The sequence below is a fragment of the Gossypium hirsutum genome, chromosome A12 (assembly GCF_007990345.1).
Source record: "Gossypium hirsutum isolate 1008001.06 chromosome A12, Gossypium_hirsutum_v2.1, whole genome shotgun sequence".
NCBI lineage: Eukaryota > Viridiplantae > Streptophyta > Magnoliopsida > Malvales > Malvaceae > Gossypium > Gossypium hirsutum.
Window position 1 is genome coordinate 101995200 of NC_053435.1, and position 24714 is coordinate 102019913.

General features: G+C 33.0%; 1 protein-coding gene, 2 long non-coding RNA genes and 1 pseudogene across 7 annotated transcripts; 2 read left to right on the forward strand and 2 right to left on the reverse strand.

Moving 5' to 3' along the window:
* Nucleotides 1-281: 281 nt before the first annotated feature.
* On the reverse strand, nt 282-6388 carry LOC107946812 (uncharacterized). 4 transcript variants are annotated; one of them, XR_005906468.1, is made up of 6 exons: nt 5992-6388; nt 1838-2006; nt 1659-1720; nt 1223-1576; nt 997-1097; nt 282-365 (listed from the first exon to the last, which is right to left on the reverse strand). It is a non-coding gene; the product is annotated as an uncharacterized lncRNA (long non-coding RNA). The 4 variants fall into 4 exon arrangements; XR_005906467.1 differs by lacking the exon at nt 282-365 and having other exon boundaries at nt 713-1097; nt 1223-1571; XR_001697004.2 differs by lacking the exon at nt 282-365 and having other exon boundaries at nt 713-1097.
* On the forward strand, nt 4955-6347 carry LOC107946813 (uncharacterized). Its single transcript, XR_001697006.2, has 2 exons — nt 4955-5353; nt 5651-6347. It is a non-coding gene; the product is annotated as an uncharacterized lncRNA (long non-coding RNA).
* Nucleotides 6389-8881: 2493 nt separating the features above from the next.
* Nucleotides 8882-10679, reverse strand: LOC107947636 (uncharacterized). 2 transcript variants are annotated; one of them, XM_041083348.1, is made up of 5 exons: nt 10136-10679; nt 9907-9996; nt 9747-9795; nt 9310-9446; nt 8882-9146 (listed from the first exon to the last, which is right to left on the reverse strand). In XM_041083348.1, exons 1-4 carry the CDS (start codon nt 10457-10459, stop codon nt 9358-9360), a joined length of 552 nt encoding a protein of 183 aa, XP_040939282.1. In that variant the 5' UTR covers nt 10460-10679; the 3' UTR covers nt 8882-9146; nt 9310-9357. The 2 variants fall into 2 exon arrangements, with proteins under 2 accessions (XP_040939282.1, XP_016737710.1); XM_016882221.2 differs by having other exon boundaries at nt 9907-10002; nt 10136-10665.
* Nucleotides 10680-14794: 4115 nt separating this feature from the next.
* On the forward strand, nt 14795-22614 carry LOC121211464 (beta-galactosidase-like; annotated as a pseudogene).
* The last annotated feature ends 2100 nt before the right edge of the window (nt 22615-24714 follow it).

The window sequence follows — 24714 nt, forward strand, 5'->3', positions numbered from 1 at the left end:
TAAGTAGCAGTAGTTTGACTTTGAAAATTCACCATAAATTGTGGAAATTGAGTTAAGGGCTGGGAAAAAAATGAGATTAAAGCCTAATGAGTCTAGTTTCATATAGAAGAAACGGCGTATACAATTGGATTTTATGTTATAAGATGTTTAAATTGTGGTGAGACAGAGTCTGAATGACTTCGAGTTTCCCCTGTTCTGAATTTAGAAAATCATTAAAAATTACACAAAAATAATTACGAGTCATACTGTATATGTATGGATTCCTCATTGGGTCTATTTTTCAGAGAAACAAACGGCATGGTTATTTAAATTTTGTACAGAGAGAAATTTGGTTCGTAGTGCACAGGGGTCAAAGTAGCCAAACCCTGAAACAGGAGAAGATTTAACTAATAAATTGTACTAATTGGACCAACCAAAAATTATATAAAAAATTTGGTAAGTAGATATATGAGTATAAATTCAGAGAAAATTTACGGATTTGGGTTTCGAGTTTTATAACTCGAGATATGAATTATTTAGCAACTATGACGCAGTTGGACAGCTTGTCTGAAAAGTAGGATATCAATTATCTAAATTTGGTTAAGTGCTCAAATAAGTTTAGTAGTGCCTTGTGCTCGACTCCAGCAACGGTCTCGGGTAAGGGGCGTTACAAAAGAGGTCTTTATCAAAGCCGTTTTACAATCCATTCCAACCTAGTCTATGGCTTGTTTTCGTTTCCTAAGTCTTGATGCCAAGAGTTGGAGGGTATAATAGCTAAATTTTTGTGGCAAAAAAATCGAGGGAAAAAAGGAATCCATTGGAGTGCTTGGAAAGATATTTGTGTAGCAACAGAGGCAGGTGGACTTGGTTTTCAAAAACTCGATAAATTTAATATAGCATTATTAGCTAAACAGGGTTGGCGTCTTATTAATTATCCGAATTCTTTGCTAGCCTGTGTTTTGAAAGCTAAATATTATCCAAATGCGTATTTTTTAACTGCCCTATTAGGTAACTCACCTTCACTTATCTGGAAGAGTATCTGGTCGGCAAAATGAGTGCTAGAAGGAGGGTTATGTTGAAGGGTAGGCAAGGGGGATCAAATTTCTGTCTGGACGGATCTTTGGATTTCGGGCAATGAAGAAGATAGATTGCAGCACCAACACATAAATGATAATTTCGTATTAGTATCGGATCTGATCGATGAAGTTAATAGAACATGGAAAGTAGACTTAATTGACAATACCTTCAGAGCGGATTTAGCTAGAAAGATCAAGTAGATTCTTTTGGCAAGTGTAGCACATGAAGACTTTCAAGTCTGAAAAGGAGAGCCTTCGGGTAATTTTTCTGTCCGTACCGCCTACAAACTATTACAGGAGGCTACTCTAAATCCTATTATTATACAGACTGAAACTAAAAGCTTTTTCAAGAAGCTATGGAGTTTACAGATGCCCTCGAAAGTTAAAGTTACAATCTGAAGGATATCTTGGAATTACATCCCAACTTTGGTTAATCTGAAGCAAAGACGAGTTGTTTCTGATGCTCGTTGTTCCCTGTGTCAACAGGAGGAGGAGGACTACTACCATCTTCCGTAGCTGCCCTACAACAATTGAAGTTTGGAGATTTTTAAAGCTTTCTTGGATATTACAAAATAACATAGAAAGTGTATGGAGCTAGTTAACCTGGGTATTCAGTTAAGGGACAGAAGAACAGAGTCGCCTTTTTGATGTGGGCTTTGGATAATCTGGGCAAGTAGAAATAAGTTAATATACGAAAACAAACACTCAACAAGCAGGAGCATTTCATCATAAATTCTAAATTATGTGTTAGAACTAAAAGGAGTTGAGGAGAAAAAACTTACCATAGACACTACATGGTTCCTAAGTCTGACAAAAGAAGACCGACTGTGACGATTTACTTTGATGCGGCTTTTGATCAACAACTCTCAAGATCTGTTTCGGGGCTAGTTGTTCGAAATGAGGAGGGGAAAATATTGGCCTCCAAGTCAGTCATACATTCTAATATTGCAACTTCATTTGCGGCCGAAGCACATGCAGGGTTACAAGCTTCATTTTTAGGAATATCTATGGGGTTTAATGTTTTGCAAGTAATAGGAGATTCAAGAACGGTTATTTCAAAGTGCAAAAGTTCAGAACATGACAGATCGGTGATTGGAGCTATTATTCGAGACATTCAGAATACAAAAAGCCACTTTCAAAACCTTAGATTTCATTTTGTTCCTAGATCAGAAAACATATTGTTGACACCATTTTTTGGATGAAAACGGGGTCGACTTGGATTTTGAAAATGAAACGAAATTGGGAGTCGCCACCAATCTTTTTTGATGAGGTGTGATCGGGTCACCTCGTAAAAACGGTTGTTTTTAATAAACGATTTAGATTTTATTAAAACAACGATTTTTGTCTACGAAATTCAGAAAAATAGGTTCGGGAGTCGGTTACGCACGAGGAAGGATTAGCACCCTCGATGCGCCCAAAATTGGTACCTAGTTGATTAATTAGTGTCTTAGTGTCAAAAATTGAAAATTTGAAGAGTTTTAAAATACGATCCTTAAAAGAAACTCTGATAACGTGAATTGAAATGTAAGATTCTCTTGTTCCGAAGGAATATCACATCCAGCACGTTAGGACACGATACTCTAAACCATCGAAACCAAGATCATCTTATATTTTAATGAAACCATACTTTGAAGCTTTAAGAGGATATTTCGCTATTTAGTCGAACGAGAAATCGAAACCCAGCACGTTAGGGCACGTTTTCTCGATTTTCCAAACGCGAAATATTGCCTCATTTAGAAAAATTTTCCTTTTGATGTTTAGTGTCAATGCTTGACAGAACAACAACGAATACGACAAGGTGAGCAAAGTAAAATGAGTAACAACAATACAATAGGCAAAATGAAATGACGAGGCGATTACATAAGCAAAGCATACAAATAAATAAATAGAACTAACATTTTAGAAAAAGCACAAGTGTACATGAATAAATAAACAAACGCCAAATAACAATGATGACAATAAATACAATTATGTAAAAATGTATATACATGTATAATTTTAAGCCATAAAATAAGAAATGCGTATAAATTATAGAATATGAAAACATAGATAAATATATACATACATAAAAAATCGGTAAATATTATAAAAATAAAAATGTAAATATGTGTTTATATATATTTATAAATTATGATAATATCAAATATATGTATGTGAATTATAAAATATGTGAAATATACAAAAAGCATTTTTAAGAATATAAAGAATATATATAAGTATGTATATGATGTAAAATATGCATAAATATAGGTAAGTATATAAGAATTATGAAATGTGAAAAATATATTTAAGTATGTATAAGTACGTATATATATACATATATATGAATTAAGATGTATGTATTTATGCCTATATCTATGTATACATAAAAATATGAAATATAAAAGTATATTTATAATAAATGAAAAGTATGTACGTAAATATATATTATAAAAATGTATCAACAATTTAAAATTATGAATATTAAAATATTTTAATATAATAATATATAAGATGATGACATATATATTTAGCGATATTAAAAATCCATATAACATACATAGAACATATATAGTATATACCTACCTTAGAAATGATAAGAATAATAATAAAACTATTTTCTATGCTACATAAATACATACACATATATATATATATAAACAATAGTATATACAATATAATATTAGAAAAATGTATATAATAGTGTAAAATGCAACTAATAATATTAAAATATATACAATGATAATATATATAGAAGATATATGTATATATAATTATATAATATAATATTAAAATATAATAATACAACATAAAAAAATATGACACAAATAAAGTATAGTATTAAGAACACATATATAATACATGAAGAATATCATAATACTAAAATATTTAGGTAATATATGCGTATATTAAAAACTAGTAATAATATTACTGAGGTATATACAAATATGTCAAGTATATATACGTATTATAAATATATAAACATATAACAAAGCATAAACTAATAAAAATAATAATAATAATAATAATAATAATAATGATGATAATAATAATAGTAAAATCGAAGAGCATCTAAAAACATAAATAAATGAACTTTTTAATATAAAAAGTTAAAGGAATAAAGAAATAAGTAGATGAACAAGATAATAAATAAAACAATTTAGTTTGAAATTATAAGCAGAAAATAAAATAAATAGAACAAATAAGACAAAAATAACAAATAATATTGATGGAGCAAAAAGGACAGGATATTAATAGTAATAATACAATGAGCAGTTGTAATAAGCCATGAATGTAAAAATAAAGACAATGGTGAAATAAAAAAAAATAAAAAAAAAACAAAATGGAAACTAAAAGAATTTGAATTAACATAAAAAATGAAGTCTAAGGCGTAAAATATAGGTAAATTAATAAATATAAAAATAAAATAAAATATAAAGGGTTGAATTTAAAAAGAGCAAGTAAATAAAATACTAAAGAAATAAAAATAAAAGCAGAATATTGAAAATAATAAAAAAATAAAAAATAAACAAGATTAAATAGTCAAGGAACCGAAAAAAGAAATGAACTTTAAGGGATAAATTAAAAAGTTAGAATTTGAGTTAAAGTGAGATACATGTAAGGGAAGAGGGACTCATATTGTAAATAATGAAAAGAAGGCCATCAAGGATCGAAATGAATCACGTTGAAACAACGAGGGACTAGCTGGAAAATATTCCTAGCCTTTTATGCGCAATGTTTCGAAGGACCCAGATGTAACCCAAACGAAATTTAAGAGCTAAATTAAAAAACAAAAGAAAATAAAAAATGGGGCCTGGTCGAATAGAGTTGCAAAGGAGAAGGACTAATCTAGCAAATCTCCTGTTTAGGGATAGTGCACACCCCACTCCACCAAACACGCCGCTTCATCATCATCATTTAAACCAAAAAATTTCCTTTTTTATTCCATTACCAACTTTCCCTTTTTTATTCCATTACCAACTTTCCCCTTTTTTATTTTTTATTTTATTATTCCATTACCAGCCTTCCCCAACCTTAAACAAAAAATAGAGAGCTTCCCTGCTCTCTCCCCCTTTCCCTTCTCTTTTATTTTCTGCTAGGGTTTCAAAGAAACCCATCATTGCCGCCCTTCAACCACCGCACCACCACCGCACTCGATGGCTGGCGATACACCAAAATGGGCTCCTTTAGCTCTCCCCTTTTTTACTTGTTGGAGGCTAGTTCCAAAAACGAAAAGACAAGGGTTCAACCCCCTTTTTAGACTCAACCACGCCGAACGGAGGGGAAGGCTCCGATAACGCGGCAATGGGCCGGATCTGGTGAGAATCCTTCCTCTTTCCTTTTATATTTTTCTTTTTTGTATCTTTGTTTAATAGATTTGTATAAAAAATAAAAGAAATATTAAAGAAGCAAGAAAACGAAAAACGAAAATAAAGAGAACAAAATCGGAGATCAACCTTCTGTGTGTTTTTTGTTTGATTCCTTGAAAAATATGCGAGTGATACAATTTTTTTGGATCCCCCCCTTTTACTTACAACATTTTCATTCGGGTTTTATAACTCCTCCCCTTTTTTTTTTTTACATCCATCCTCTATTATTTCTGTCTTATCTTGCAGATGTTGGAGAGGTGGAAGTGGTAGACAGCATGGGAGAGTGGGAGTGGCGCTGGTGGCAGACAACATGGGAGAATGGGAGTGGTGCTGGTGGCAGACAGCATGGGAGAATGGGAAGAGGCAAGTGGGAGTCTAGGGTTTTGGGATTGGGCTTGGATGTTGGGCTAGGTTGATTTTAGGTTTTGGGTTTGAGGATGGGTTAAATGGTTTAGGGTATTGAGCTAGGATTTTGGGTTTGCTGTATTTTATTTTATTTGGACAATGGGCCCAGCAAATTTGGGCTTCTACACATATTTGCTCATTTTGTTGCAGTAGAGGCATTAAAGAAGGGGGAAGGTCATTACCTGGTCGGAGATATTCCCAGATCCGTCCGTTGTGCTGTGGAGAGGAAGCGTCCGAGGCATCTAGACTAAAAGAGAAGGAGTGGTTTGAAAATGTAGCAGAAAACTAAAAGATATGAGGAGATCTGCTACCATTAAGGCTGTGTCGGTGATGGGAAATGAAATGACTTAATGGAGGCCAGCTGTCTATCGACTGAATTTTGAATAGGTTTTCTTTCTTGTCATTTGATTAGGTTCTCTTTTTGTCGATTTGTTTCTATTTTAGGCTTTGGGCCAGTCTGTGTGTGGCCCGGTTCCTTTTCAGTTTTTCAGGTCTACTTTATTGGGTCTTAAGCTAAATTTGTGGTTCTTTTGTTGTTTGGATACATTTTCTTTTATAATATTTAGTCAATTTCTTCAACAAAAAAAACAACTCGATTCAGAACTCAATTCTATAAATCAAGTCAATGAAATTATATATAGAATGATTTTCATATTTAACATGAAAATATATTAGTAAAGGGTTAAGTAATTAAATCAATATAATTATTAATTGTAGTGTAGAGATTAAATTATAAAGATGTAATCGTTAATAAATTTTTTACTTGAAAAATAGGGAAGGGTCAAGGGACCTTATTGGATATTATGCCAAGGACATTAGAGTAAATAAACATTAAAGAAAATTTGTTAGTGTTGAAACATGATTATTATCACCTATTAATAATACTAAGAACCTTTAACTTAATTTTTAACCTTTAAATATTAAAATAAATATGTTAATTAAAAACTTAAATTATATAAAACATATTAATGAATGAAAAAACCTTCAAACCTTCTTCTCTCCTCGCCGAAACCATTAGAAAGAAAAGGAAAAAGAAAAAGAAAATTTCCCTCTTTGATTCTTGTTTGCCGTCCAACAAAATTAACTAACTTATTTTGATAATTTCTTATAAATTTAAGCTTAAATAAGTTGGATTTAACAAACCCAATATTTAGATTAATGAATTATCGATGTTTTGATTAAATTTTCATGGTTGAGAAGCTTAGAAAAATTAGTTGTTAAATGCTCAAGTTCATGCATGGTGTTGTTAGTTAATTAGTAGGGAAATGGTGGATTTAATTTGAAATTCAACTAAATTATATAGTTGATTTATGTTATTAGGGACTAAATTGAATAAATTGAAAACTGATGAGAAATTATAATATAGATTAAAAGTACAATGTACTTAATGAGAGAATATGAAATTTGATTTTTGATTCGATGTTAATTATCGAAAAGTATGAGCATTTCGGATATAGAGACTAAAATGCGGATTGTGTTTAATTTATGTTTTTTATGTGATTTAGTGAAAACTAATATCATTTCTATAATTGAATTATTATAAGTAGCTAAAGATAATGTTGAGTCATCTCGAGATAAAGAAAAGATGAGGGTCGTAGACGAGTAGCTATTCCAATTTGTACTTTCATGATTTAAATTCAAATTACATGTATGGATTTTTGCAATTAGCTATGTTTAAGGTAATGAACTTAATTGTCTTATGAATAGATAAGTATAAATTAGTTGGTAACTTGTGAAATTGTGATAATATGCACATGATGATATGAAATGGTATGAATTGAATTGAATTGAACATGATGTAAATTAACTAGTTACAAAACTGTGAAATGTGGATTAGGAATATATGTTTGAAACATTAACTACCCTATTAACTGTTTCAGACAAAGTTGAGTATAATTGACATGCAATAGGATTAGTATGCGAGATTATACTTTGGTTTATACCAATGAGATGCGGAACGCATATTATACTTTGAACATTCCGATAATGTGCTAGGCACATTAATGTACTTTGATTTAAACTGATGAGACGCGAAGTACATATGATACTTCAAATGTACCGATGACACACTAAGTGCTAGATATATTGGTGTGATAGTTAGATGATTCGTGTATGCGTCTTGAATCCATGTCCCGTTAATAGGGAGTATGAAAACATGTATCTTACCCATTGACATTGGTTAATTTTTTTTTATATAAATATTAAATGAAAATAATAAATGACATGGTATTATATATGTTGTAACTTGTAATATATTAGTTACATAAGATTTTAGAAATAACATAATTAATTAACGGTTTAACCAAACGAAATTTTAAAATTTGAAATTTAGATAAGTTAAAAAAAATTAAACTACAACATACAACAAACCAACTAATAAGCAGAAATATTAAATAAACTAAAATAAGGAAGTGTAAGGATCAATCTTGGTTAAAAGAAGAGTTAATTACACCTACAACATTCATTTTAAATTCATCTTTAAACTTTTTAATTACAATTTTTTAATTATTGAAGTTGTATAAAAGGGTCTTTTATTAAAATTATTAATTTATCTGTTAAATAAGATATCAAATCTTATATGACATACTTTAAAATAAAAAGAAAAAAATTCTAAAAATAAATATTGTAAAAATATTATTTTTAAAGTTTTCAAATTTTTTACAAGTTTTTTCAATAAAAAAAATCAAATGAATTCAAAATGGCACGATCTCGGGGCAGGGGATTGTGGAAGCATAGGGTGAAATAGAATCCAAAAACCAAAAGAGAAAAGCAAGATGAAGAGGAATTCAGACCGATATATCTCTCATTCTCTCTCTCCGGTTTTACTTAATTTTGAATTTTAAGTTATGCAAAAGCATTTTACTTTTCCTTAAAAGTTTTATTTTAAATTACAATACCTTAGATTTAACATATCATTTGACAGTTTTAATAATTGAAGGACAAAATTAAAATAACGTCGATAGTTTAAATATGAAACTAGAATATTTTGAAGTTTTAGGGCTAATTTAAAATGAAAATTATAGTTTAGGGATGTGTAGTAAAATTAACTGGCAGAAAAACAACAAAAAAAAAAAAATAAACGGGTTGTTTCATTGAGGCATGTTTTTGCCCGTGTGTTGAGATGATTTCTACTTCCACCTAAATTGTTAGCGGAACCTTGAGCCAACATTTTATTTTTGATCTGTTTTAGCTAATTAAGCTTAATTTTCCCAAAACAGAAACAGCTAGCTACCACGACATAGCAATACACTACACACACTATTTGTCCAACAATAAAAGTCCATTGCTCTGCAAATTATACAGGTCCTCCAAAAGCCAAATTGCTTTTCATCAGTTCCTGAAAATCACAGCTTATTTCAGATACATCAGAAGACGATTACGTAAAATTTAAAGTTATTTCCTATGGGAAGCTGAAACAAAAATGACAAACATACCAAAAAGGAAGTTTATTATATAAGAGATTCATGTAATTAAAAAAAACAAAAAGGTGATAAAAATACCAGAAAAGAAGATCCAGAGGGGAGTGTCGTTCAGTTTCAGAATCAAATCTAAGCGGATGGCATTCCAAATTGGCTGCGGAGATCGTCAATTCGTTTCTCAAATGACTTAGAAAGCTCAGAAATGGAAGTTTTGCAAACTGACAGCAACACAAATGGACAATAAGATGATGAAAATTTCACTAAAATGTAAAATATGTGTGGCGTGATGAAAACTAGATTTACATAGGTAAAGCTAGATGAAGGATCCACCGATTTAAAAGCAACTTAAACATAATCAGTTTCCAGATGATCTTTTATGAACTTTTTCGTTAGGTTCCTATTAATTTTAGACAAATCAGGGAACTCTGCTAAGCAGTAAACACTGTAACACGTATCAATAATAATGAAAGACCGTGTTGAAATAACAGTGGTGATGAAAAGAAGTAGCACGAAAATACCACGGGAAGCAGTGGCTTGTGCATCTGCCATGAATTCTGCATATGAAGCCTGAAATTGAACACAAAGAAAAGGAAATTAGATGATGGTGTCGGAACTGGGAAAAAAATTTAATTGTAGAATATGGTTAATTTCTCATTTATTCAGCGGAGAAATATTTACTTTCATTGCTTCATGGCTTTCATCAATCTTTTCCAATATCTTCTTGTATTCCTTTTCAGCTTCCTCAATCGCTTGTTGGCATGCTTGTGTCTGGATCTGACAAATTAGGAAAAACAATTAGCAGTAGAATAATTTTAAAAAAAAACAGTTATAACAACTTTTAAAATTCAAAGGTCCCCTGATTTCATGTAAATAATCAAACGGATCAGCAGGAATAAGTGAGAGAGACCTTGAAGCGCTTATGGAGGCGCGAGTGAGAGGCGTCAAGATCCTTAAGAATCTCAGAGTGAGATCGGTCGATGAGGTTATGCTTTATATCCTCCAGTCGAGAAGACACAAATTCCTTGAGGTCGGAGATGGTGGTTAGGGTTTTGTGATTAGGCGGTGAGGATTGGAGGTTGAAGAAAGCGGAAGCTGGAGTCGAACGGGAGGCGTTAGCTGCAATAGTCCTCTTCCTTTTGTTGAAAATGATTGATTTGAGCGGAGAATGGTTATCCTCTGGAGCAGGAGATGCCACTGGCAATGGCGATGGTCGATTACTTCTCCTCTGCATTTTCGTTCGCAGGAGCCAGCAATTTTGCTTTCAACTGAATGAATTATATTTGTAGTTGCAAACTGGCTGGCGGGTTTTATTGTTCTCAAATTTCTGTGGTAACCATCTGGAATTACTCGAGTTATGGACGCTGTGTGCTACCAGCTGTATGTGTTAACACGTGGAAGTATATGTCATATCTTCCTTTCTTTAATTCTGAAATTTTGTACTTTTAGGTTTTTCTGAGAGCCAGTTATAATGCATAACAGATCAATCCGCTCTTGGTAATATATATATGGTTGAATTTTCGTCTATTATACATATGATAGTATTAGTATTTTTTTTGGTAGAAATGAAAGCCTAAATATAAGAAAAATTAGTTACTATTTGATTTCATAAAAATACTCGAACGACTATCATCTTCTAGAAAAATCATAATATCAGTTGGTGGTTCTTTAAATATCACTAAATGATCAATAATATTGATAGTATATATTGATATTTATTCAATACATTGATAGTATATATTTATACATTAACAATAAATTATATTGCTAATTATATGTCCTAGAGCATTGCGAACAATGCTGTACTGCAAGAATCGCGACGACAACTGCGCACGAAAAAGGCGGGTTGAGTGAGTATGCATTAACAAATTATAATACATGGATAGTGTATAAATTTATGTATGGAAAATAAGCTACATTGGTAATCTTATGTCCTATGCATGAGTGTTGCGAGCAATACCCGTACATGCAAAATTGGTGACAATAAAAAGGCCGGTTGAGTGATTATGCATTAACAAATTAGAATACATGGATAGTATATAAATTTATGTATAAATGCTAATCTTGTGTCCTATGCATGAGTGTTACGAGCAATGCACGTAAATGCAAAATTGGTGACAATTCCACATGCAAGCATGCAAAAAAGGCTGGTTGAGTGAGTATGCTGGTCCCAAGATCCTCATCCTCTAGATGTGGATGGTGGAAAAGTAGGGCCTAAATATATCATCCAAGTTTAGAAATTTTAGACTCAAAAACTCAACATTCTAACTTTTTAGCCTTCTAAATTTAGTTTTGAAAACAATCTATATTAATTGTTTAGAGAATATTTAAAGTTTATATTTCGCAAATTATAAGATTAATAAATGGTGCATAAATTTAAGTTGTGACCTATTGATGGAATGTTTAAAGTTTAATGTTAAAATCTCATTAACGACTAGTTCAACATTGTTTTTGAAAAAGGATGTGAAAAAAATGTTTGATTAAGATTTAATTGTTTAATATTGTTGTCAAATGTGCCTTTGAAAAATAAAATGTTTGTTCTAAACATGATTTTTTAAAGTAATATATATATATGGATTTAGATAATGTTTAAATTCATTAATATTATATTATTTTAATAAAATATGAGAAAAATATTCTTAAACAATTTTTGAACTAATAGTAAATTAAGTTTATAGATTATATTATAAATTCTATATTATTCTTGCATCAACATGTATTTGATTAAACACTTTATAAACCTTTTTCTATAAAGGTTATATCTTAAATTCTACATTAATTTGCGTGGAATAATAGTAATCGAAATATCATAAAAATGTAATAAAGTTGGTTTGCTATTATAATGGAATGATTAGATTTGCTTCTCATATTCTAGAGTGTTAATAAATGTTGTTTGCAGGCCCGACCTTGGGGGTTGTATGGAGGTGTGACCGCCCAAAGTTGAGAGGAATTCAAAATATTGTTTTCCAATTTTTAAGAGGCCCAAAAAAAGAGTTTTAGCTTTTAAGGACCCGAAATTTTTTTTACCAACTTTTAAGGGACCTAAACAAATTTTTCTTCAAATTTTAAGGAACCTAAAACTCCATTTTATTGTTTTGCCTAGGACCCCAAAAATATTAAGAACGAGCCTCGTTGTTCAGGAGAAGTCTTAAAATAAATTAAAAATTGCATCTGATAATCCACAAAGTTAGTTATACAGATAATAAAAGTTCTCTTACACCATATAGTTGGGTACAATACCATTTAGGAGAATGAAATTAAACACAAACACTAAAGACGGCTCACAAACTATTTAATCTGAGACATTTAAAATTTAGAAATGTGATTGGGAGGATATTTGTTGCCCTAAAAAAGAGATTTCTCATATTAACATTACCACTTTAATGTAGTCTAAAAAATAAGGTTGGATCATGCTAGCAAGTTACTTCATAACTTCATTCGTTGTTTGAATCGAGATGACACATTCCTTTAATAGTATATGGAAGAAGATCTTGGTAATATTAATGATACAAATTCATATTTCGATTAAAATGATGAAGAAATCGGTCAATAACCAATAGATCAATGAGTATATGTTAAATGCTAGAGAGAGAACAACTCAACAAATATGGAATATTAGAACATTTAGATAAAATTGCATATGATCTTTATTTTTATTTGTAATAGTAATGTCGACTATTTTCCTAAACTAACATATTACATATGATAGTTTGACTTCAATTTCGTTGTTTATTTAAAAAAAAACTCCTCAATAATTTTTTATAGTGATTAATTAATATTTTTTTAAAAAATTTAAATTATATATAATTATATTTTTTACCACGAACATAAATTTTTTTATATAATTATATTTTATTATCCAAACACGTTTAAAAATTTATTATTTTTTATAATCATAAAAAAATATAATTACTATTTTAAGCTTTTTATCTAATTTATCAAAAAAATCAAAAACCCCATCTTCCAAGTTATTGTGCTTGTTTCCTTTAATTTTTCGTTCTTTTGATTTGGAATTTTCTTTTAAGTGAAATCTATTGATTTAATTGATAAGACTATAGATGATGTCTTTAATCATCATCTTAAAATGGGATGGGTATCATGCCAATTATCTGAGTAATCAGTAATAGTTTAATTATTTATATAAAATTCCTTATTCTACCAAAAAAAAAGCCTAATTAAAAAAATATTTATTATTAGGATGCTTTTATTTTAATTACTCAAAATAATTTTTTTATATTTTTATCACTTTACTTTTAAAATACTTTCATTTTAGTCACGCACTCTTTAAATCTCTAGCAATGATTAACTATATATGCCACATAATATTTACACTTTCATTTTAATCACTCAACTTATTAGTCGCTTTCATTTTGGTCATCTAAAAAAATTATCATTTTGTAAGTATTATTAAGGTAAAAAAAACATGAAAGATTAAAGTGAACTAAAATAATACTTAAAAAAATGGTCAAATTGTGCCCCTTGCTGAAAATTCTAATTTTTTTCAATATTTAAATTTTAATTTTCAAACACATCAAAATTAATTAAATAAATTATTAAAAAAATTTTATCCCATGATAATGCTAGTCAATGTATTACTATAATATTGAAATTAATTAATTTAATCTCTTTCTAAATTTTAAAATTTTATTTTATGCTTCCAAATTTAAAATCAATTCAAATAACCATCTTGAATAATTATCTATGAAACACAATTTTTTTGTTATATGATCTTGAGTCTTCTATGTTAAGCTAAAAATAAAGAAAAATTCTCACAATTAATTAAATTAATTAATTTTATTTGTCATGCCAAACAAAATCCATACTTTTTTCATCACTTTTTTACCCAAAGAATAAACAAATGATTTAATTAATTGTAATTTCTTTTTTCTTTTCTACTTTAAGGGAAGATTTGAAATTATATAATCAAAGGAGATATAAGTTTCATAGACAGTAATTAAATATGAGTTGAGTTGAATTCTTTAAGAATAATATGGAAACATAAAATAAAATTTTAAAATTTAGAATGAGATTAAATTATTTAATTAAATTAAATTTCATATTATAGTAACAAATCGGTTGACATGGATAAAATTTTTCAATAATTTATAGGTTTTGATGTTTTGGAAATTTAAAATTTCAATACCAAAAAAGAAGAAGAAGAAATTTACAATTTTTGGCAATATGATAAACAAGTACAATTTAATAATTTTTTATGCATTATTTTAATTTCTTTCGTTTTTCACTTTAATCCTTAATTTTTTTGGTACCTCGATAATACTAACAATTGAATGACTAAAATAAAGGCACAATAAAAGTTGAGTAATCAACTAAGATAATTTACCCTTAAAAAAAACATAAATCGAAAGATTTGTGATATTTATTATACTTGGATAAATGGTAGGATAAAAATTACGATAAATAATAAAGAAATTCCAGATAGATATGTTGAAATATTAGATGATGAAGATAGATATGGAAATCCAAAAATTTAATTTATGCAATCATTCATCCCTATATAATAAGGCACCATCTACTCTCGTCACAGTAATCAATTTCAGAGTTTGCAAATATGTGGAACATTTGGATTCTCGTGATTTATTCAACTCTGCTATGCCTATGTAGAAGCTCAGCAATAGAGGTTGATTATGATCCCAAAGCCTTGACATCGATGGGCAACGTAAACTAATATTTTCTGGTGCAATCCACTACCCTCGTAGCACCCCTGTGGTATATTTACTTGAATTTGACCTTTCATTTCTATTTAGGTACATGGAATTGATTTCTTGACACACTGTTTATATGTTGTATAAATAGATGTGGCCAGATCTTATACAGAAAGCTAAAGATGGGGGCCTTGATGCAGTCGAAACATATATCTTTTGGAACGCTCATGAGCCTATCCGCCGACAAGTGATGCTTCTTTTTTCTCATCTTATAATCTTTAAATAACCAGCACTAATCTGCCAATGTCAACCCTTTTTATTAATGGTTTAAAACAGTATAATTTCGAGGGAAACCTGGATTTTGTAAAGTTTTTCAAGCTAGTTCAAGAGGCTGGACTATATGGAATCTTGAGATTAGGCCCTTATGTCTGTGCTGAATGGAATTATGGGTAACATATTTTTCTTCTATCACCTAATGAATTCAATACATTTTGGAATTAATATATATATTTTATGTCGTATGCAGGGGATTCCCTGTGTGGCTAAATAATATTGAAGGAATTGAATTAAGGACAGATAATGAAATATACAAGGTTCCTGCTTTCACTAGTTTTCATATTTGAAGTCTGAACATATGGATTTCAACCATTTTTATCACTTCAAATGCAGAATGAAATGAGAATTTTTGTAACCAAGATTGTGGATATGTGCAAAGAAGCAGAACTTTTTGCTTCACAAGGTGGACCCATCATTTTAGCACAGGTTATCTTTCCTTCCTTCTGTAAATATTTAGCATTGAAGATTGAGAACTTTTGAGACAAAATTCAACCCTTTCTCATGACAGATTGAGAACGAGTACGGAAATATTATGTGGGCTTATAAAGATAAAGGGGTGGCATACGTCAATTGGTGTGCTGAAATGGCTGCAGCCCAAAATATTGGAGTCCCATGGATTATGTGTCAACAGCAGAGTGCTCCACCGCCCATTGTAACTTTTGCTGCTTTTTTTTTTATAGTTTTTTTGTAATTGGTTTTATTATGGTAAATGATGTTTTCTTCTACAGATTAGCACATGCAATGGGTTTTACTGTCATACGTTTAAGCCAAAAAATACCCTGATCCCTAAAATGTTTACGGAAAACTGGACGGGATGGTATTCAATTATGTTCATTTCCTTTAATTTTTTCCCCATTTTCAGATTAAACTAATAAATATATTGGACTATCAAATGTAGGTTCAAAAAATGGGGTCAAAAAGACCCTCACAGACCTGCAGAAGACTTGGCTTATTCAGTAGCTCGTTTTTTTCAAGCTGGTGGAGTGTTGATAAATTACTATATGGTATGGTTATTACTTATCACCTCTTTGTTGTTGAACTTGGCTCCCAATGTCTCTTTCTTTGATCTATCTTTTTAACAAATATGCTTTCAGTACCATGGAGGAACAAACTTTGGACGTACATCTGGAGGGCCATTCATCACAACATCCTATGATTATGATGCCCCACTTGATGAATTCGGTAAGTGAGCCGAAGACTAAAAGCACAATCCTCCACTTCCAAAAACGTAGTAATAGTTAAGATTGGTTCCTGTTTTCAGGCAATTTAAACCAGCCAAAATATGGTCATCTTAAACAACTCCACGCAGCTATTAAAGTGGGGGAGAGGGTTCTCACTAATGGTACAGCAACCACAAAGGTTTATGGCAATGGGGTTGAGGTAAGTGACGGAGTTTTAACGAAATGTGGTAGACGTTGTAGATTTAATGCTGAATGAAATGGCTGTTTTGAATTCGAAATTTATCCAGCTGACGACGTATACCAATAGTATAACCGGGGAAAGTTTTTGTTTCTTGAGCAATAATAATCAAATTGAAGAGGCGACTGTTGTCTTGGAAGAAGGCAATATATTCGTTGTTCCAGCTTGGTCTGTTAGTATCCTTGGTGGCTGCAATAAGGAGATTTTCAACACTGCAAAGGTAGAAACTCTATTTTTTCATGCTTATAAGTCTATCACAGTTTGCTTGAAATAGAATAATAAGCTAACTAGGCGTTTAAAAAAAAAAAACAAACAAATATTGCCCACAGGTTAACACACAGACCTCTATCATGGTGAAAAAACAAATGGATGGTGAAACTGCTAAATTATCCTGGATGTGGACTCCCGAAACAATTAAAGACACCCTCCTTGGGCAAGGAATATTTACAGCTAGGCAGCTTCTTGAACAGAAAAGAGTAACTTCTGATGTTAGTGACTACTTGTGGTGTATGGCAAGGTAATGTCGAAATCCAAAACACATCCTTGTGGTATAAGGTGATTGAGTTCCTTAGAAATGGTAGAATTTTTTGTTTTCTCATTATTATCTGTTGGAGACAGTTTTGATGTTAACGGAACATCCTAGAAAGATGCTACTCTGTCTGTAAAGTCATCCGGTCAAGTCCTTTATGCTTACGTGAACGGCCATCTGATCGGTATCGTTTAACTATATGATCCAAATATAAATATATTCTATTTGCTCAAAAGATGATCAGAATAAATTTACATTTAATTTGTTTGAGCTTTTTTTTTTTTACAGGCTCTCAATCAGGTTACGCATTTCAGTTCAAGAACCCAGTTTCACTGATGCCTGGAACAAACAATCTAACTTTGCTCAGTGTCACAGTTGGTCTACAGGTAGGCAGGCACACCTTAGTGTCACGGGGCTGGACCTTTCGTCTCGCGATCCGTGCGGCCTTAGGCGATTCGCTCGTCCAAACTCGCCCAAGTCAGCCTTTACTCGAATGAGGATTCCTTAAGAACTCCTCCAAGGCACCAACTCGTACAGCGGAAGCAAACTTATGCCAAAAGAAGCTTATAAAGAACAAAAGAAAGGGACGCACACAAAGTGTTTGAGTAAATGCTCTCTATTCTCTTATTCACAAAGAATAATGAAACAATGAATGGAGTGTGTACAAATGAGGGGAGGCTCTCTATTTATACTTGAGCTCCCCCAAAATCGACGGTCAAGATACAATTACATCGACGGACGAGATTAAAGGTTACCTACCATCAAATCTCTAAGAATATAATATCATATCTTCTAAGATTCCATATCTTAGATAAGATATGTAATCTTATAAAATAATATCTTATAAGATTCCATATCATATCTAAGATCTCTAAGATTATAATATCATATCCTCTAAGATTAGTTACCATATTTTGCCTAAGTTGCCATGTCTTCATCATTGGGCCAACCAGGCTTCAATCTGATAGGCTTCTTTAGTAGCTCTTTGAATCGGGCCAGTTCTTGTGGGCTGAATGTCCCCCATCTAATCGATAGACCTCCATGGGGCGCTTCTTGCGGCATGGTCACGGGCTTTGCACTTTGGCCCGTGACATTCTCCCCCACCCAATCTCGCAACGCCCTCGTTGCGTTTTCTGGATGACACTGACTTGATTCATTGTGAAACTCTTTCGTTGCCTCGGCTTCTTCCTGACTCGTCTTGCGATCAGGTTGTCCCTTCCTTCGGAACTTATGCCTCGACTTCCGTCGCCTCTTATCTTGAACTGTTCCACTCGTTGGTACATTCTGTTGGCAAGTAGTCTCCACTTTAACTTGCCCCAATTTTGACTTGTTTCTGTTGGAATCCCCTCGATTCTCATACCTCGGCTTCGTACCGCCCACAGTTCCTTGGCCTCCTCGCTTATGAACTTTGAAAAGGCCCCTACGACCTTGCCAAGCCAACAAGTCAGAATTCAAAACACTATCAGAGTGTTTGCAATGTACCTTACTCGTAGCATTTACTCGTCTCGACTGTCCTTGCATCGCTCCTTTTCCCTTGAAGCCCGATGCACAACCCACCTTTCCCAAAGGTGTCAGCTCCACAGTCGATCCCGCAGGCTTCATATCGGTCCCTTGCGCCACTAACACTTCCGAAGAGGCTTTCGTAGCATTCCGTTTTGCCGATTTAATGTTTCTCCCATACGAAACATCTTCGACTAGTTGGATTGACGACAACACCTTAGTCCCAACTTTTACATCCCGATGCACCGGCACAATACTTTTTGTTGATGGACCGGTGGTAATATGGATTTGATCGGCCCCTATGCCTGAATCCTGACAAGGAAGTTTAAGCCAAGCACAAAATCGTAATCATCTAATTGGATTACCTCGAATTCTTTCTTGCTCTTCCATTCGCCGATTTGTAGTTCCACATCACGAACTACTCCCACAGTTGGGGCTTTCTCAGAAGTTGATACCTTGATCTTCTTATTCGATTTCCTAATCGGCAGACCAAGCTTCTTCGCAGCCATTTCCGACATGAACAAGTCCGATGCTCCCGTATCAATAAGAGCACTCCGCTTCTGACCCGCAATGTTGACGTCCACAAACATCAACCCTTTTCCATTCCTCTTCCCAGGAATGAGTACCATCGAATTGACTTTCGATGTGTTTCCCTCGGTAGGCTTCGCCTCCTCCTTCGGCTCATCATTCTTTGCTGAAATCATCACTTTATTTGGACATTTACGCGCCATGTGTGGTCCTTGACAAAGGAAGCATTTCATCTTCTTCCTCTTGTCCCTTGGGTTGTCTAATCCCCGCTTCGCATCTCGTGGTTTCCCATTGCCACTTGTGCTATCAGTACTGTTGCCCCCATCGCTATGTCCCCTTTCATCTTCTTCATGGTTTCTCTCACCATTGCCCCTTCCATTGGGCTTAGATGCCTCAAGCTTGTCTCCCGCCGGATCAAGCTCAACAAAGGACTCTGCTTCGGCCATGGCTACAGTAAGTTCGGTGATTCCTTGCCTTCGCAACTCTTGCTTTGCCCACGGCTTTAACCCATCCTCGAACCAATAGAATGCTTCTTTCTCGCTCAAGTCGGAGATTTGAAGCATCAACTCGCTAAATGCCTGCACATACTCCCGAACAGTGTCTTGTTGCGTGAGACGACGCAACTTTGCTCGAGCCTCTTTCTCGGCAAACTGAGGGTAAAACTGCTTCTTCAACTCTCCTTGAAGCTCCTCCCAAGTTCCAATAGCCGTTCCTCCACGTTTCTCATCCGTGGACCTACGTCGCCACCACAAGAGAGCAACATCAGAAAAGTAAATCGAAGCAGTGTTTACCTTAATGCCATCATCCTCGATGCCCATCGCTCGAAAGTATTGCTCCATTTCCCGCAAGAAGTTGTCCACATCCCTCGCGGATCGTGCACCCTTAAACTTCTCCGGTTTGGGAACATCCATTGCATGTTGCTTCGGCCTTGAAGACAACATCCCATTACTCAAAGCGGCTTTGTAAATCGCGAGCTCCCCTTTGAGCTCCTCCATTTCTTTCTCCATGGCTAGCACCATATCCTCGAGAGCTTCATCCCTCTCTGCCAGCTTTACCTCAGTGGACTCGAGTAATTCCATTATCTTTTCCCTATTTGCACCGAGAGAATCCAACACAAAATCTCTGAGTTGCTCCTCCATTGAGTCTAACCCATCTGTGCGTCCCTCGACCAATTCAAGCGTCTCTTTCACGTTCCCTACGGATTCCTCGAGATTCACCACTCGATTTTCCAAAGCTGTCAGCATTTCCCTCGAGCGACTGGATTTTCTAGCCCTCCCACGGGTCTCCATTGGCTCACTCTGACCAACGACTTCTTTCGACATCCCAACAGTGCCTTTGAACCAATAGCTCGGATACTTCTTGGTTCGAACTCTAGCTCTGGTACCACTTGTCGCGGGGCTGGACCTTTCGTCTCGCGATCTGTGCGGCCTTAGGCGATTCGCTCATCCAAACTCGCCCAAGTCAGCCTTTACTCGAATGAGGATTCCTTAAGAACTCCTCCAAGGCACCAACTCGTACAGCGGAAGCAAACTTATGCCAAAAGAAGCTTATAAAGAACAAAAGAAAGGGACGCACACAAAGTGTTTGAGTAAATGCTCTCTATTCTCTTATTCACAAAGAATAATGAAACAATGAATGGAGTGTGTACAAATGAGGGGGAGGCTCTCTATTTATACTTGAGCTCCCCCAAAATCGACGGTCAAGATACAATTACATCGACGGACGAGATTAAAGGTTACCTACCATCAAATCTCTAAGAATATAATATCATATCTTCTAAGATTCCATATCTTAGATAAGATATGTAATCTTATAAAATAATATCTTATAAGATTCCATATCATATCTAAGATCTCTAAGATTATAATATCATATCCTCTAAGATTAGTTACCATATTTTGCCTAAGTTGCCATGTCTTCATCATTGGGCCAACCAGGCTTCAATCTGATAGGCTTCTTTAGTAGCTCTTTGAATCGGGCCAGTTCTTGTGGGCTGAATGTCCCCCATCTAATCGATAGACCTCCATGGGGCGCTTCTTGCGGCATGGTCACGGGCTTTGCACTTTGGCCCGTGACACTAGTGGAATGATGATTTGCTAACAATTGAAAATGAACTTCAACATTCATGTAATGTAAATTACCAATTTCAAATTTATTTATATATCATGCTTTCTTTTCGTTATTCAGAACTATGGACAATTTTTTGATAAAGGACCTGAGGGATTAAATGGGGGTCCAGTTGTATTGACTGACAACAAGAATGTTACTATAGATTTGTCATCAAATACTTGGAAATACAAGGTAAGTCTCAAAAGTTAAGGAATTAGAAAATCTCTATTATAGCAATATTATATACAATATTTGATTGAAACTATACTTTATTTTGCCTTGGATAAAGATTGGGTTGAATGGTGAAGCCGAAAGACTTCATGATCCAAAATCTCCCCATGCTAGACTACAGTTTTCATCAGAATTTCTTGAACTTTTCATCGGCATGCCTATGGTTAATTTGGTACAAGGTACTTAAAAGTATAATTCAAATTAACTTTTTCCCTTTTGATTGTGGATTCAAATTATGATTCTAAGCAACTTGTTTTTGCATTGTGTTTGTTTAGACTGAATTCAAAGCTCCGCCAGGAACAGACCCTGTAGTTGTGGATTTACAAGGCATGGGCAAGGGGCATGCCTGGATAAACGGAAACAGCATAGGACGCTTCTGGCCGGCACGAATTACTGATAGCAATGGCTGTGGCACGGAATGTGATTATCGTGGGAAATACAATGAGAGAAAATGTTTATCAAATTGTGGCAATCCTTCTCAAAGATGGTATAAACATCACCTCTCACATAATATTGGTTTACCAGCAACTAATTACTCTCAAAATCCGAAACCTGATACGATATACGTAATGTATTTGTAACAGGTACCATGTACCGAGATCATTCCTAAATGACGACAACAACACGTTGATTTTATTTGAGGAAATGGGTGGAAACCCTTCGCAAGTGTCTTTTCAGACCGTCACTGTGGGTTCGATTTGTGCAAATGTAAGCGAAGGCAACACGTTGGAACTATCATGCCAAGGAGGTCAAACCATATCGCAGATAAAATTCGCCAGCTTTGGTGATCCTCAGGGAAAATGTGGCTCATTCCAAAAAGGCTCTTGTGATGCAGATCTAAGCATATCTTATTTGGAAAAGGTACGTAGTCACGACTACTTTCTCGGCATCAAGATACAGATTATATGTTTCTGTATCTGATAACCTAGTGTTATTAAGTACAAAATATATATTGGTTTCTTGCAGGAGTGTGTTGGGAGGAAGAGATGTTCGATTGATGTCTCGGATGCAACATTTGGATCAACGGAGTGTGCCAACTTTACAAAGAGGCTAGCTGTTGAAGCTATTTGCTAATATAGGATGTTGCACCAGATAAAATTTTAGAAAATTATTTCTAGAAAGTACAACCAATCTAGGCGAAAGAAGTTTTATTGTTTTTCTATTTGTATTTAAATACATATGCTTTTACGCTAGGAGGCTAATAAGTAAAAAAAATTTCAAACTTCATTCAACTCACGAAAATCAATTTTTTTTTTTAAGAATTTTGAGTTAATGAAATTGAATATATTATTAAAAAGTATAATTCTAAAAAAATATAAAATAATCTTTACAAATGAAAAAAAACCCTATAATTAATGTTAAATTATAATAATTTTATTTTTTTTAAAATGATAAATTCAAAGCTTTAAATTAAAAAATTATTAAATCAATTTTATCATATTAAAATATATTATTATCATATTAAAATATATTATTTATCTCTTATTTTGATTTGAAAGAATTGTTGATATATATAAAAATTTACATGTTCTTAGAATCTATTCATAAGTTTTAATTTAATATTTTTTTTTCGATAGTTCACTACTGAAAATTTTTAAATTTAAATTAACATGATAAATTAAGACTTAAAGCTTAACAACTCAAAATTTTTTAAACTTGATACAATCCACAACCTTGATTTCTTTTTCTTTTGCCTTGAATGCTTGCCCCTAAGTCAAATAACTCTTTGTTTAAAATTAAAGATATAAATTTATATAAAAACTTATTTTACTATAATAACTTCAAATAATAAATTTAAGAATTATTTTTGGTATTTTAATACCATAAGAAAATCTAGGATAAATTACATAAATAGTCATCTAATTATCAAAATTTTTCATTTTAGACACTCAAAAATAAAAATTTACAATTTAAACACTCATATTACATAGTTTGATCAATTTGATACTCTCATTACTTTTATTTTAATCTATTCAATGAAAAATTGAAACACGATAATTTCTTGTTGATTCCTTGTTGACATCATATCTAGATAGATAAAATACCTTATTAGATAACTATAACTGTGTAACGACTTTTGCTCTGGGTTTTACATAGACTCATAATTGCTGTTATATTATTATAATATACTTGAAATTCAAAAAGTTTTTTTTTATTGAAAAAAATCAATACTGCTTAATTATGTATCCAGTTTTATTTTCTTATACCATTAGAAAAAGACAAGTAAAGAAGAATCGTCCATAAATTTGCAGTCAATAGTCAATGGTTTCAATTTATTTGTCCTGAATTTTGACTTTTGTAATTGAGAATCCACATTTTCTTTTTCAATAGAAAAAGAAAGGGAAAGTTTTTAGATATTGTGTGTCTTGAGATACTATAACCAATTGAAGGTATGGATCCGATCTAAAAAGAAAAAAGAAAAGGGAGATACTCTCCTTTTTTTGTTTGTAGCCTTTTGGTGACATGGTCAAGCGGTAAGGCGAGGAACTACAAATCCTTTATTCCCCAGTTCAAATTCGGGTGTCGCCTAATCAACAAAAAATCCCCCGGCAAAACTGGGATAAAGTTGAGCCAAAAGATCACGATTCAAGATAAATTCATGGGGAAGTGGGATCTCTTTAGGGTCTACTACAGCATTTAGAAATTGTTTTATCGGTAAAGATACATGTACTTGATGCCCCGCCCAAGAAAGGGACCCAAGTCCCAATGGCTTTGCTAAATGGTGACTTAACATAGATTCTACATCTTGGAACCAAACCAATTTTGGGGCCGCTTTGTGATAATGGAACCAACCGGCAAAAAGCATTAAGGCCGCAAAGACCAATGCACCGATTGCAATACAATAGAGTTGTAATTCACTAGTTATTCCAGATACTCGCCAAATTTGAAAAAAAACTAGAGGTTATTTGTATTCCTTGGAAACCCCCACCTACATTGCCATTCAAGATTTCTTGGCCCACTATTGGCCGAACCACCTGGGCACTAGGTCCAATGTGAGTAGGATCGTTGAACCATGCTTCATAATTGGACAAAGGAGCACCGTGGAAATAAATGCCTCTCAGCCAAAGAAAAATGATGGAGAGTTAGCCAAAATAGGCACTAAATATTTTACGAGAGGTGTCCTCCAAATCACTAATATGGCTATCAAAATTGTATTTTCTAAATAATAATAAT